Raw genomic sequence first — 15,622 nt, forward strand, 5'->3', positions numbered from 1 at the left:
AGGCTTTATCGCCCCGTACACACCTCAGACCGCAAAAAGCAGCCCGAGGACAGCTTCGTCGTCCCGGAAATCTCTACTTAAGTTTGTCACGATCAATATTGTAGGAACCAACCCTATTATTTATTCATAGTGATAAAAAAGAAGCGTGTTGTTGTGGGCAAAGCGGCTTCAAAGAGGAGACAAACACTGTGTTTCACGCGAGATCATCACACGGGGGTACGACGCGCTCCCATCATCAGTATTAATAGTATATGCCCATCTGAGACCGCATACCCCGGGCGCTGCTGGGCCTGCGGCAGGACAGGTTTTTGCGAGTGGAATATTTATAGCTGTGCATTAAAAGTGGAATCAAGGGGTTTAAGTGTACCATTGCAACACCGCCGCTGCCTCCTTTGTCTGGGCCTGTCCAAAAATGTCTTTGCCCGGAGCTATTTGCAGTGCTACACTCCGAACGTCAGATATCACACACCGCTGTCATATCAAAGGCCCGGACACATTAAAGAACAGCTGTATCACAGCAGGGGGGGGTCGTTTTATTATTTTATCCGAGAACAGGTCGAGGCCAAGCGGGCGAAAAGGAGCGTGGCGTTTCTGGGAACGGATTCCACACGAATGATTTGTTTGCGGCGGTTCTCCGAGGATTCCAGACAGTCGCGTTTATGCAGCATTTAATTGTTTCTCGTCGAAACACATCTGAGAGATTTAATGCTGGCAATTAGAGTACTGAATTATAGACTGTTTTCATCCGTGACGATTCAGTACAACAATTTGGGACATCATTGAACTACACTGCCCCCTGCTGGTTGAGTTAAGAGAAAGAAAAGAGGAAAAAAAAGGGGGTTCAGTGGAAAACAAGAAAATCCAGAACTGCAGTCGGAGACAGGAAGGTAAAACATCTGCCTATTTTATTAGGTCTCTGTCAAAAGGTGGACATTTATCTTTAAGCAAACAAAATAAACCAAAGCAACAATCAAGTAGGTATCTTTAAACTACAGTGTTCTATAAAACACAGCACACAAAATATAACTTTCTGATCACGTTCATGGAAAACTTCAGATTATTTGATAAATTATCCATGGATTAAACATGTGTACTTGTCTTATCCAAAAGACAACGCTGAGACATTATTTACAGGTCATTGCTAAGAAAAGTAAGCAAATACAAATACTAGTTTTTTGTTGTTTTTTTTATACAGTGCACCCATGTTGCTGTGAGTTCATCTACATTTACTGACACTGTGCACATTAAAAGCCTTGTAAGTATTGTAATCGTACTGTTCACAGGCATGCCATAATGTGGATTTGTAGAAAAACAAATAAATACCATCTTTTTAAAAAAGAAGATCTTAAAACACATAACATGAAAACAACTGAAATGTTTTAAGGTTATTCGAATTAATTTAAATCCTAAAAAGGGGGGGAAAATGATACAAACTCAGCTATTTATTGTATTAGCATGTTACAAAATGTAGGAAACCACAGAAACGTTGATCAAACTACGTCATGATTTTAAACTTCATAGACTTAACGGGGGGGTGGGGGGGGGGTGGAGGTTTGAGCAAAGAGGTGAAGGAGAAACACGGGTAGCCTATAAAAACAATAATGGTTCCTATTCACTACAGTAGAGTACACGTTTCCTTATGCACAGCCAACAATGATCAGAGAGTAGATGTCTGGAATCAGTATGGTTCGTTCAGTAAAACCGCCACCATGATCATCCCTGAGAACAGATTTTGGTTCAGTACTCGCCAAGTCTAAAAAGTACTGTCGTAAGCATCAATTTAGCTTGTCACATCGATTCTAAAACGCGGCCAAAACGGTGCCTTAAAATGACCACTAAATAATGCCCCTGAAGGCTTCGGCGTTACTCGTCTGATGAGTTTGCAATCAAGATGTGTCACATTACACACGTGCAGGCTGCGCCTTCTTAAATAGAGGAACACTACTGGCATAACATGCCCGAGAACCTGTGTAGACAAAAAAAACACATCTTGCAAAAAGTGACTACACAGTGGTGACTGTATAAAATAGAGGGGGAACCATGCTGCAGTGGCTTTATTATTACAGTTAACCCTGATTTAGAATGCTCCTATGTAGTTTTAGGTTAAAAAAAAGAAAAACTCAAACTGATATTCTGTGCATAACAAGGACTCCGCTCTGGTACTGTTAGTCGCTCGGCGTCCTCTTCCCCCTCCTGGTCTCTGGTCCCTTGATGACTCGCCTTCATCGTCGACATGAAACCTGCTCCTCTTCGCCTCTTCTCAGGCCTCGTCGTCGTCCTCCTGCTCGCTGTCGTCGGAGCCTGCCGGACGAAAAAGGAATATGGTTGGAATTTTTAAAGGAGATTCTTACCAACGTCAATCGCGTCGACCGCAACTCTATCCAAGTGTCAAAATAAAAAAGTGAAAAAGTGGAAAAATACTATGAGCAGCCACAGGTTTCCGACCTCCCTACTCCCTCGCTGGTTTGTTGGGATAGTGGTCTTACCGTCAATCAAAATTTCTCCACCACCACCACCACCATCATCATCATCATCATCATCCTCCTCCGGACTCTCATCTGAGGAGGAGATATTTCCTGTCTATTTAGTTTAGCCTGCATTACCCAAACAGGGACATTAAAGCTACAACACGAGCCGGTCAACTCAGCGCGAACAGGCTCTCGACCTCAACAGCAAACACTGTGGATGCTTTTAAACCCGTAAAAATATACAATTTCTTCTTTTAGTGAACCTGCATTATTTGTCCAGCTGTGTGGCCCAGAAGGATCTTAAGTCTCTTTTAACACATGAGCACTGACCAGCACTCGGTCCCCTGGCGCCCTCATCCTCCTCCTCTTCATCCTCTTCTTCTTCTTCTTCATCTCCTCCTCCTTCCTCTCCGTCCTCCTCCTCCTCTTCTTCTTCCTCCTCCTCCTCCTCCTCCTCCTCCTCATCCCTACTACGGCCTTGTTCCGCCTCGCCAGCTTCCTCGCCGGGCTCGTCGTCCGAGTCGGAGATCACGACACAGTCGTCTCCATTCCCGTTGTCAGCAGCTCTGGCGCCGCTTCCGCCGCTGGAGGAAAACCACACATTTGTGTTAATAGTAGACGCGCTCATTGTTTCGGTATGCATCCCACCTGGTCTCACCGGAGGGGGAAAAGGGGGGGGGGGGGGGCAGACAGGAAACTGTTGGGAGTTTACACATGAACTGCAATTTCAAAGGACCAGAGAACGGCCCTAAATCATATGTCTTAATAAGCGGTTTGTCCCGTGACTGCACATCGTGCACATGCACACACACACACACGGGTGTCTTTGTTTTACCTGCCGTTCTCCCTCGGTTCCCACAGTGGAGTAAGGTAGTATCTCAGAGGGTCCCGGTACAGGTCATCCTTTAGTATCTAAACAACAGCACAGGAGGAGGATTCAATTCGATGGATGGATGTACTCATTTAATAATAAACCCCAAATTCCTGCTAATTTGAGATAAAAAAGGTTTCAGTATCATGCAACAAATCCACAAAAGTGTCACCATAACACGGACACCGAACGCAGGCCGGCGACTTGTCGAGACACGTCCGCCGATCCGATCGGCGCGTCTGCAAACAATCGCGAGCCAGGCGTCTAGTGTGGAGGCGCAGGTCGGGCCGTACCTGTGCGACATCGTCCTGTCCCGGGCTGCTGTGGTCACTGAACCAGCTGAAAAAGGTCTTGTAGACGCCGCGCGACGACTTCCTGGGCTCACTGTGGGCCGTCAGGTTCTGTCCACGCTGCCACAGGATGGGGTTGGAGAAGGACATGGGAGATCCTGAAAAGGGCGAGCAGCCGGGACGGGGAGGAGAACCAGAGTTTCATGGTCAGGGAGATTTTAGGTGGCATCAAGTGACGATCAATACTGAACTTTAGATGTTGTGTACTAGAAGAGGACGTCCCCGGAGGATGATATTTGAAGGGTGACAGAAAAATAGCTATTTTACACAGTTTATTGGTCGTCGTGGGCGGTTATTTTGTTGAACTTTGGCCATGTCGTCAACACCTTTTACCAGCTGTTCCAGGGATTGAGCTGTTCTTTTTAATAAAAAAAAAAATGGTGGTTGAACAAGCAGATTTGCAAATGCCCCAAAGTGTAGCCTAGAAACAGGACTGCACATAACAAACTCATTTGCAAACGCCTTAATAACCACGTTTATTCTTTTTTTTTTTGTTTTACCTCCCATCCCAAGGTGAAGCTCCTTCATGATGATGTTGTTCTGGAAATATGGGTTTCGTCTGAAGTGGAAGCGGATTCTGTAGCCCAGCTTATTATTCTTGAAGGACTCAATCTGTAAAAGGACATCGGTAAATGTTTGACTAGTGCCACCTGTCACCTGCAGGATCAAAACATCGGGAGAACACGACGACGATTCCTACCTCGAGATCCGTCATGTAACTGAGAGCATCTTCATCCGTCTCGTCAATGTGGGCCGAGAGATGAGGATGGTTCAACAGCTGGTACGTTAAAGTTAACAGCGACACAATGTTCAAACTAAAATCACACAGCACAGGAAGGGAAAAAAGAGGGGCCACGTTTCATTGCAAGGATACAGCCGTCACCCAGAAGCCCGGGATGGTTTTCGTGATGGAGCTGCGCTGGTCCAGATGTGGACGCCGCTGACGACTGATCTTCAGCTCCATTCGCTGGTGGAGCCGAGCGCTTTTCTTCTCGAGGGCTTCCAGCCTCATCTGTACCTCCGCCAGGAGCGCCACCGACTGCCTCATCTCTGGGGCCATCTTCACCGACACGATGGCGCACTCTCCATCGTCATTGTCCTCATTGTCCGAAGGGAAAGACGAGCTCGGAGTGGAGGAGGATCCGGATATGGACTCATCCCCGTCGTCTGCTTCTGGCATCTCGTCTGCATCCTCCCGGTCAGTGCTGTGCACAGATGTGGAGCTGTCCGCAGCGGCCGCCTGCGTTTTGGAGCCCGTCCTCGAGGAGTGGTGGCTCCCCCGCTGTTTGAACTTGCTCCCCTGTTTCACCTGTTTCGCCTTTTCGGATGAACAAGGAGTCTCTTTGGCGCCTTCGCCGTCTCCCGCGGTGAGGCTGGCGAGCGCCTCTGCGGCCGCGATGGCCGCCGAGTCGCTCTGGTCCAGGCTCGCCGGGGGACGCCGCTTCGTCCCCGCGGTCTTCGCGGCGTCGTCGTTGTCGTCGTCCGCTGACCCGCGTGCGTCGGAGGACTGCGGCTTCTCCGAGTCGCCGGCGGCGTCCGGCTCGGAGCGGCTGGCGGGCGGCGCGCCGGTGCCGCTCGCGCTGCGCGGACCCTGGTCCGCTTGAACGGCAGCTGGTTTTCCCTCACTATTTTTTGATTGGCCCTCGCCGCTCGCGGCTATTTCTTTACTCTCGGCTTCGCTGTTTCGGCAACTTTCCGAAGTGGCGGCCGCCGCCGCCGCCGCCTCGTCCGGCGCGTCGGTTACTCTGGTGGACTTGCTGGGGATCGCGCTGCCTTCGTCGTGGCCGGGTGACGGACACCGTTTCCTCGACGCAGAGTCGGCGGACTGTTTGCAGCCCGTCAGTTCACTCATGCTAGCTAGCCAAATAGCTAACGAGCCAAGTAGCCCGCAAGCACAACTCGAACAAACTTAAAATGCAGTCGATTGCACCGCCGGCCTGGCTACTCGCGATTCTGTAACTCGGATCGTAATTTCAACCTACATTCTCGGGGGAGCGAAAACAGGAAGCGGTTGTTGTGTTTCTCCGAGGCCTTGCGGAACGTTACAAAATGAGCAAGCTACCGCTAACGCGAGTTAGCTAACGTAACCTACTTCGCGTGTCTCGGCGGTGATGGCCGCTCCACATTTCACGAATAAAATCCCAACAAGGAAGACTCGACCCGAACAACAAAACCCTTCCCCGCTCGGCAGCCTTGAGGAAGAGCCCGTGTTCTTTATATTAGTTTATGTTTGCAATATCCGTTAGCTTACTATCCGTGCAGCGACGTGACAGAAAAACAATCGTTTGATTGGCTGCGACGCGCCGCGCTAAAACCGCTCGGCCAATCGTTTACAAGGGTGTGTTTAGATGATTATATCGGCAGCAGCGGCATAACTGCGCAGCACAGATAACCCGCACGGCAATGATTGCGCAACACGGTTTATGCATTCAAGCAAACGCTTTTCAACGCACTCTGTGTATTATATCACTTTAGCACAATCGTTTACAACAATCAATGGGATTATTTTACAGCCGTTATAAAGATCCCCTGGATGGTTTAATGCCTGAAATGAGCAGCCCTGGAGGCGACAGGCCGTAAACACTTGTCTGTGTGATGATTAGATAATGTGTTTATTCCCAGGGGAGGACAAACACAAAAGTAGCTTCATAATTCAGTTTGTACAGCTCGATTGTTTTCAGGAAAAATTCAAATGTGTGTGCGTTCATTTCCTTTTGGGAATTTCACAGTGAGTCCATATATTGATTGAATATAAATTCTGATTGTAGATTGCAAAATCAGGTCACAATTTCCACCAGATGGTGTTTGCAGAGGTTTTTAAATGTGCCATCCCCATAGAGTGGACAAAAGAAGGTCATACCTGGAAGATATAATGCCACTTTAGCGTCTACTTTCCAGTAGTGGGCGTTCAGCCAGCCCAAACCAAAGGGAACAAGGGGGAGTCACAGGATTATACCAATTTAAAAGGCACATTTGAGGCACGGAGAGCCCTGTAGGTCAGTGCTAAAATTAGAGGCTATTCCTTCCGCGACAGCAGCCAAGCTGCGATGCACACAGTCATGTAAACCAGGGGATACACTCTCCCGAGGAGGGGAATCAAAGGCCACTCGTTGACAACAGAGGCTCTGACTGCGTGGTTCCAGCAACGATCCACACTCGGCAGTATTTTATTGTGTATTGTTTCTTCTGGAGTAGGGAAGGGGGGGGCGGGGGACGCCATAGTACTTTCTTCAGCGCACAGCATTCCATGCCTGTACACCTCTGCAAGCATGTCTTTTTTATCCATACCGAGTCAAGAGGGCCTTTTTACCACGATCAGAACCGGCAGATCCGCGGAGCGGGCGGGCGGTCGGTCCCACCTGGACGACGGAGCCCACGACGACCACGAGGACGACGACGATGACGACGACGATGAGGATGAAGACGACGACTGCGAGGACGTGCGCCTCATCCCGAGGTGCTCCCCGGTGCCCAGGAAGCGCGGCCACTCCATCTACGACGAGACGGCGGAGTACATGCGCATCCAGGTCGCGCTGCCCGCCGGGAAAAAGCGAGTGTTTTTCGCCGACACAACAGGTGGGGACCTGGTGGAGGTGAAGGAGTTCGTCGCCTTCGATTCCGACGACGGCGACGACGATGAGGAGAGCGCCAGGTGGGAGGAAGAGGAGGCGAAGTATCGAAAGCCGGTGCGGGAACCGAGCTACCGGGTGCGCCCGGAGTTTGACGCGCCCGCCGGCGGCGCGCTGCTGCAGGCGGTGCACTCCAATAAAGTGGAGGTGGAGCAGCTGTCTCCCTCAGAGACGGAGCCACTTGCCTTCAGTGGGGTGGTCCGGGTGCTGAACATCTCGTTCCACAAAGCAGTTTATATCAGATCCACCATGGACAACTGGGCTTCTTACTACGACCACCCAGCCGAGTATGTCCAGGGGTCCCACGATGGCACCACTGACCAATTCTCCTTCAGGCTGTGTTTTGCACCACCTTACACCACGCACGGCTCTCGCATTGAGTTTGTTGTCCGCTATGAAACCTCAGACGGCGATTTCTGGGCTAATAACTCCTCTATGAATTATGTGGTCACTCTGCTCCTCTCCTACGAAGACCAAATGGCTCCGACCACCACCAACAACAACAACAACATCTTGCAGCAAGTTAAAGGTATCCTGAGACCCCCACAAGCGTACAGGTAAATCTCCGCGTGTCACGCCGCATGCTTTCATTTGTCAGACCACGGGGAATGTTTTGGCAACTGAGGGATTCCCTTGACCTTTGACCTCCACAGAGGGCTCGCCTTTCTATTGGAACTGGTAAAAACCTCAATCGGCCCAGAGGAGTTGCAAAGCAAAATGAAGACGCATTAAAGACACAATCTTTTCAGAATAATAATAGCGTCAGAGCCTTCTGTATTTAATGAATAGCCCTAACTTTTGCTTGGGTTCCGTATTATCCATCAAATCATTAAGAAATAAGTCACGATAGTTGACGTGGGGTTTGTGCAACAGCTGCTGTGCTCCAATTGCCTACTAATTCCCCGGGAGGTCTCATGGCCGAATTGAGCATGCAGCTTGTTCCAGGAGTTCTGTTCTTACATAGTCTGTTGGATCATGAGAGCACAAGGGTGCAGCTCAAAGCTGCTAAGCAGAGTTTGTTTATAGCCAAAGCCTTCGGGGTCCGCAGTGGGAGAGAGAATGAGTTTTGGAAGAGGGTGCACACCGAATGAACAGAATGCCAGTCCATCCAGTGGTGTGCGAGGACGATCAAAATAGGCAAAGGGCAGGTGTCGATTTCAGGCTTGATGTTCCCCTGCCCCCAGTAGATGAACCTGTGACCTTTTCTATCAAAGTCGTAGGGCAGAGGAGCAACTTCTTTGCAACAGATTGGCCTCTTTCGCTTTTGAGTAGTCGGGGAAACTGGGGCTCGAACCACCTCTCTTCTTTATTTCACCTTCACTCAAATCAGCTGATCACTGCAGGAAGAACTAAACTTCATTTTCACATGAAGATGAAATTGTGTCATGAATCTCCTGACGTGCAGTGACGCGATGCAAGATAGCAGGAAATAGTCCCCCCCCCCCCCCCCCCAGCCCCAGGACCCAGAGAGGAAGAACACGGTGTGCACTGACGTAGCTGACATGTAGGTCTGTTCTGAAACTGGAACGGGCCAGATGGGTTGTTAATGAATGAATGAGTCACTGATTGGAAATGGGGGAGCGGAAACTGCCGCCATCACCAATGTAGCAACCATTATGGATTCATTAGTTCCTTTTTGAAATTCTCTGATCATTATATTTGAACGTATTAACAAGGCACCCAGTGGGGGAGGAAAATATACGATGGGATTAAAAACAGCTTTACCTGCTGCAAAGGGATAAGAATTACAAACACAGCAGGTATCCACCTCAGGTAAATACAAACGTCAGCTCAGGCTAACTCATGTTGTAACCTGTATCTAAATGAGCGTTTATCACACACCTGCCTACACTATCACACCATCTTTGGTCGATATCAGGCTTAGGTCACACTAGGGAACACAGGCTTTTTAGGGGTTTGGTCCAGGCATTTCTAGAAAGTCAGGGTTTTTTTTTTCTTCAAAAGGGACCTTTTCCTGCAGTTGTAATTTGGAAGTTGTAGTTGGACTTTCATAGAATGCAGAGATGCGCAGATCTTCACATTCGATCTTATGTCATGTGTCCGTCACATTTTAAATCTACTCAACTGGAGATGCAATGAGTGAGTCTGAGCAGCTCTTCCAGCTCCTGTCACATGCTCCTCACACTTCTTGACCTTTAGTTCAGTTGGCACCCTTTGAAAGACTTTTGCCAACGTTGCAACACCCCCCCTCTTTTGAAAGGACACTTTAGTGCCATGAGTTTGCAAATAATTTTAAAAATGAATCACGGCTAAATTGTATCAACTCGACCACAAATATTTCAATTTTTAGAATCTGATTTAAGTGTATATAAAGTCATGTCACGGTTGATCGGACATGGATGCTATGTTATTACACAGCCCCCAAAAAATGAGGATTTAGCCCAATGTCACTAAAATTACATCTGATACATTAAATAAAATACAGAAAAATGACATCTACGGACTTGTATTGTGCTTGCTCCTTTCATTGACCTCAGTCCGCAACATCTCACTCAATAATTTCCCACCTCGCCGCCTATTTAAATGAGTCCTCTAACGAGACGGCAAAACAGTCCGTCAGCCGCTGCAGCAGAACAGAACAAAACATACGATGCAGTGCAATGAGATACTGAGCCGTATTCAGTGAAAACGGCTAACTGGGCACATAGACAACCTGCATCAGCAAATATTGACCCCAATTACCTGTAACCGGTGTAGCTGGTGGTGCACGACCACCTCCCCCCGACATGTAGAATGGGCCGTCTTCATGCTTCAAGTACTATTTTCCATTTGGGGAACCAAATTGGGTTTCTTCCTTTCTGATGCTGCTTTTATAGCCAAGGACGAATCTTCAATACGAAACTGTCTGAGTAATCTAATGGAGGATTTAAAACATGAGCCTTTGGTTTATTTCAAAGGCTCATCTTCTGCATCTGCCCACATTTTGACTGCCGTAAATACAGAATTATGATTAAAGCCTTATGTTTTACACTAAATCGGTGTGTAAAACTGTGGAGGTATTTTACTATATCATATAGTCTGGTTCTTGAATCCGGACGATCCAATTCCAGATTACATCCTATAATATAATAAAATGTCTCTTTTCTTTCAGCATAAATGATGATTTCGATTCGGAAGATGAGCAGGAAAAGGATGAAGGTAGGGCATGAATGCTGTCGTCCGAAATCACTATGGACATGTCAACGTGCTATCTGAGACAGCGGACATTTAGCAATAATACAATTGATCAGTTCCAAATCATTGCACTTCATAGGATGTTGAAGTGATCCCTTTACTTAAGTCTCCTTTGCCAAAGTTCCACATCCATGAAGCTAGGGATTTAAATTGCTCCGTCATAAATTTCCTATAGTGCAACTGGTCCGCGCCTTCCAGCAGATGGCCCCTCCCTCATTCTGTAAAATGGTCCGAACGTAATCGAGCCTTTCTGTGGAAAGATGTAAGCCCCGAACAATAGATCCCATCTGAGGCACAGGAGACGTGACGCCAATGTCTGGTTTAATAATGGTTTAATTAAGCTAATCGGGCTCTCGCAGCGTGATTATCTATTCTCCATCGGCAGACGAAGCGCGGACCTCCAGGACTGGACTGTGCAGACCCACGGGGGTCTGCCCAATCATCGTACAGCCGGAGATTGACATAGAGGTACGTGTGAACCACACGCGTGGCTTTTAATCGGATGGACCAACGGGGTCCGCCTGTGTAATTGTCCCCGTGGACTGTCTACGACCTTTTACGTCTTCTCACATTCAGCAAATTATTTATAGGTTTATATTCCGATGACCTTGATTTTGCATGCACACGTTGACGCATTCCCCATTTAACAGGTAAGCAGGTTCAGTGCTTGATCCCTTTTTAGCCTAATAAAACGTAACAAACATTTCTGGTCCACTCCTGAAGCTCATCATCACTGGCTCGCTTGTTATTATTGTTCACAGCTCATTGAAGCTTCGGCAACAACTTAGGTAACGTCTCGCTTCTCCCCGCTGAGTACTGTGTGCATCTCCCCCCGTCGGCTTCGTATGGGTTTTTTATCTCATGCTGCATGCTGGTTGTATTGTTTGCACCTTCTGATTTTTTTTTTTTTCAGTTGCAAATGATTCAGTGTGCTAATATTCATCCTCACCACGTGCAAGCATGTTGATGAGTTACATTATTTGTGCTGTTTTCTTCGGGAAACGCTCTCGTTGGCTCCGCTGCAGAGAGTCAGATGAGCTGATGAATATGTTGCTCATATCTGCCCTTGTGAAGTTGGAGGAGAACACGTAAGTGTAGAATTGCCCCATGAGCTCAAAATGGTGAAAAAGACTCAAAACTGTTGAGCTGCTTGAAACCGGGATTACCTGGAGGGTCACGTTAGCTTTTTGGAAAACAAAAGTTTATTGGAGCGGTTGTGTACAATAAAGAACATAACAGACTGGAAGACATTTGTTTTTCAGAAGATGACGTTACTGACGGTTCGGCACTGATTTTAAGCGATGATCCGCTCTTATTGTTTCACTAATAACACACATATATCTGTCTCTTTCCAATCAGTGAATGTTTTCCCATCATCCAGTTTAAGAATCTTCTTCAGAGGGCTAAACATTCAGACCCAATCATTTCCAAGAAAGTCATTCGACTGCAGAAAACTGTAGTAAAACGGGAGCGTTTCCGCTGGGTGAGACGTGTGAGTGAAAAGCACGCTGATCGCTTGCGGCCCAAAAGGAGGGAAATTGTGGCTTGAATTCGTTTAATAAATGGTTATTGCAGCGGCCTGGTGAAGGTCTGCCCTTCACTGAGTGCAGATCTTTGCCAATTCTGCAGAGATACAGGGTGAAGCTGGATTATCATCAGGACACACGCGAATGTTATAATGTTTAGTCATCTATGTACATGCACACTCTCAGCCTTTTCTGTAATTTGTGCTTTTATGTGTTTTGATTTTGCATTTTGTTCTCCCTTGGATGCCCTTGTGCTTTGACGACTTCAATTAAATCTCTTTACACAAAGGGACGTCAAAGCATTCCAATGTAGATTGTTACTTTTACTTTTTGCTGTTCGTAAGTCAATCTCGTCATACTGTGCCTGTGCCTGTTACTTCCTTTGCTCATTTTCCCACAATTACACTGTCGGCATGAGATTCATTTTACGGAAAAGCATCATTATGCAGTGAAGATGATTTTCCTTTCTCTGCGTGCAACGTTAACGTTGCTCTCCTAACGGTCGCTGTCCCGTTGTTGTACTTTTAACAGATTGCGGTTCGCCCACCTGGTCCCCGCGTCCCACCGAACCAGGAGCTCCCATCTGTTGACGGCACGCTGTCCGCTCACGCCGTACCCCCAGGTGAACGATTCCCCTCCACGTCTCCCCAAACCACACTTCAATCAGATCCGTCCTTTGTACTCCGTGCCAGAGAACCGCTCCAGCCAAATAAGTCCCGGCCTTTACCCAGGCCTCACTGTGAATTAGGCAACCAAACGTCACAGGCGCCCGGACACGGTAGCACCCGCTCGCTGCCGCCGGCAGCGGCGGCTTCGACTCCCTCTTTGCGACACGAGCCGAGAGCAGACGGCTGCTGGACGGGCGCGGAGGACACATCTGCCTCCGAAGCCTCCGCCCTTCATCTTCCCACCGCAGGGTCAAACCTGCGGCCAACAACGGGAGAGGACCGTCTCTGTCTGGAGGCGCCCGCCGAGTGCTCCGCTCCCGGCTCCGAGCGAGGCGCCGCGGCGGGATTGAGCCAACGTGTCGCGGGGTTATCGGAAGGTGGCATAATGTGCCAGGGGGGATGCGGGGAGCATCTTCCTCCGGCAACGCCTGAACTCACCAAGAGCGCGGGGCGAGACGGAGAGGAGGAAGGCGCTCCCCAGAGTTCCCCTGACGCATCATTAGCATTATTGGAGAATCCACCGAACCCGTCGTCCGAGGGTCCTGAGGCGCAGTGTGAGCACGACGCCGGCAGGGATGTGATGCCGTGCGTCGTCGTTCTGAGCGCCGTCGTCTGCCTCTCGGTGGCGTTGCAGGAACCCGGCGCCGTCTTTATCATTGGACTTCTTTGGGTCTTGCACCGTTTTTGATCATGCCACAAAAGTTCTTTCGGATCTGTTTGCAAGTAAAGTGCCTTTTTGTGATTCCGAAATAAGCCAACAAGTTTAGAGAAAGAAAAAAGAAAAACAAACGGGAAACCCAAGTCTGTTGAAGTTGTGTGTCACCGTGTGAGTTTATAGATTAGTACATGTTTTAATCAAAGAAAAGGGGAGAACTTAATGAGTGTTACCATGCAAGGAGAAAGTAATTTTACAAATATTACAGATATTTTTTTAATGCATTATGTGAAAAAAAATGTGCTAGGTAATAGAACAGCAGTCAGTTATTACCCCACTTGTACCACAACGTTGTGATCACACCCACACTGAAGCACAATGTTTTGTATGTGGTCACGTTGATGTGGTGTTGTGTGTTCCGATTCAATAAATCAGTCCTCTAATAGACTTTTCATTGTTGTTGTGAGTGTAGCGAAGGCTGTTGTCTAACCCCACTGACACGAATTTAACTTTTGTGAATTCCACCTGTTACGTCTTAAATGAAGGACAAAAGAAAGTTACGGTAGTGGGACACTTTTGAAACTTGCAATGGAATTTTGTTGACAAAAGCAAAGCAGAGGCTTTGGGATGTGAAGTGTTGCCTTAATGCCAAAAAAACAACCCACGGTGAACAGAAGAAGGGGAGTGGATGCTGCTCGAGGGACAAAAGTGGAAAACTGTCCATTGTGAGATATATTTATTCCTCAGCGTTGCACATTTAGTTTGATGAGTCTTCCCGTGGATTCTAGCTTTTTAAACCCATACTGCTGCTGTTGCACAACACAAAACTGTATCGCACTACTTTGACGGCCTCACAGACTTGAAGCACTGAGTGACGTGTTTGAAGTGGTGGCTATTTTTTGCAGTGTATTGCCATTAAACGTGGTCGTATCGCCTCCACTGTGTCTTTGGTGATTTATTGGTCTTTTCATCCGCTCTGCAGAAGTTGCGGTGTGCATGACAGTTCTGTGCGCAGTAATGACTCCGCAGTGCAGCGAGACTGACGCGCCACAAAAATAACATCAGAGCCCGTTTTTTTTTTGTTTTTTTGGTCTCTTTTTTTTTTTTTCAGCTGTCTCATACATTTTTTCAGAGCTCATGGCTCTGCCTGAAGTGGGAATACACACAGACGGTAACGTAAGCTGCGGATAGAAGCCAAAGGTCACGCATTGCTCTGAGGTCGTGGTGTCATCGAGTCCCGGGCACGCTGGCTGATGATCCATGTTCTCAGGAAAGCTCCTCGCAAGTCACACAACGCGCCGCCAGACTATTTCTAATGAGAAGGCCGATGTGCTTGAGGGTCAAACTACTCAGTGCTGTCCTGCTGATTCAATCGATTATATCCCGTATTAACTTCCAAATGTCCTTGGATGCCAGGAATTCTTTGGATTATGTATTTGGCCTCAAAACAAAATTATTAATCAGAGCACTTCGTGGACTTGTGCAGGGAAAAGGGTGTAATTCATTTGTGTGATGGTCACATAGCCGCAGTGTGGGATGTATTAAAAATTTAAGCAGACTTAAAAGTGACCAAAGGAGGATAATTGGTGTGAATTCTACCACAGAAGTTCAACATGAAATAATTAACAGCTTTTTAGGCAATACAGCGCTGAAAGCTGCATTAGACCAGTATTTCAAAAGAGGATCTGTGAGTGAAACAGCAGCCTGAGGAGTATTTTCTCACCCTTTTCCTCTTTCCGTTCCATGTGATATCACTGAGAGAGGGTTTTGTTTGTTCCAGAGAACATATTTCAAACAATAACACCCTCCTTCAATATGTCAGTGCACTGTAGAGGGATTAGCACCCATGGTCCATTGATGCTTAACGCCTTTATCCAATCCCTCACAGCCATTATTTAACCCAGATATGTTTTAGTCCGATCTCTAAAGCCTGTAAAATCTTCAAAACATCCCATTCAAAAACGTGGAATGAGGCCATAAAGACCTTTGAACCTAAACGAAATGTAGTCCCGCTGCTTATCAGGCGAGCCATTTGTCAATCAAATTATATCTTATGGCATTAATGCTTGTCCCTTGGAGATTAAAATGACATCCCTCATGTCCTGTCCCCAAAATACATTTGAGGGTTAACTAGCGAGTGATAATGGGTTTTGTAATTTAACAAATGTACTTTTTTTTTGCTAACTGTCGTTTCAATCCATAGTTGAGATATTTCACTTTGGATCAAGCTACAGAGATACAGCATCCATAGATACTTAAA

General features: G+C 47.4%; 2 protein-coding genes across 5 annotated transcripts; one reads left to right on the forward strand and one right to left on the reverse strand.

Moving 5' to 3' along the window:
- Positions 1-888: 888 nt before the first annotated feature.
- tspy (testis specific protein Y-linked) lies at positions 889-6,173 on the reverse strand. Of its 2 annotated transcripts, XM_078088112.1 has the most exons (8): positions 4,564-6,173; positions 4,390-4,467; positions 4,190-4,301; positions 3,633-3,787; positions 3,304-3,380; positions 2,799-3,052; positions 2,487-2,558; positions 889-2,301 (listed from the first exon to the last, which is right to left on the reverse strand). In XM_078088112.1, exons 1-8 carry the CDS (start codon positions 5,539-5,541, stop codon positions 2,261-2,263), a joined length of 1,767 nt encoding a protein of 588 aa, XP_077944238.1. In that variant the 5' UTR covers positions 5,542-6,173; the 3' UTR covers positions 889-2,260. The 2 variants fall into 2 exon arrangements, with proteins under 2 accessions (XP_077944238.1, XP_040048323.2); XM_040192389.2 differs by lacking the exon at positions 2,487-2,558.
- Positions 6,167-14,297, forward strand: ppp1r3f (protein phosphatase 1, regulatory subunit 3F). Of its 3 annotated transcripts, none has more exons than XR_013452531.1 (5): positions 6,167-7,875; positions 10,431-10,477; positions 10,899-11,163; positions 11,275-11,301; positions 12,571-14,297. XR_013452531.1 is itself a non-coding variant. In XM_040192376.2 (5 exons), exons 1-4 carry the CDS (start codon positions 6,959-6,961, stop codon positions 11,299-11,301), a joined length of 1,074 nt encoding a protein of 357 aa, XP_040048310.2. In that variant the 5' UTR covers positions 6,167-6,958; the 3' UTR covers positions 12,571-14,297. The 3 variants fall into 3 exon arrangements, 2 of the variants coding, with proteins under 2 accessions (XP_040048310.2, XP_040048307.2); XM_040192376.2 differs by having other exon boundaries at positions 10,899-10,981; XM_040192373.2 differs by lacking the exon at positions 11,275-11,301 and having other exon boundaries at positions 10,899-10,981.
- The last annotated feature ends 1,325 nt before the right edge of the window (positions 14,298-15,622 follow it).

Source organism: Gasterosteus aculeatus, chromosome 2, assembly GCF_964276395.1.
Source record: "Gasterosteus aculeatus chromosome 2, fGasAcu3.hap1.1, whole genome shotgun sequence".
NCBI classification, from domain to species: domain Eukaryota; kingdom Metazoa; phylum Chordata; class Actinopteri; order Perciformes; family Gasterosteidae; genus Gasterosteus; species Gasterosteus aculeatus.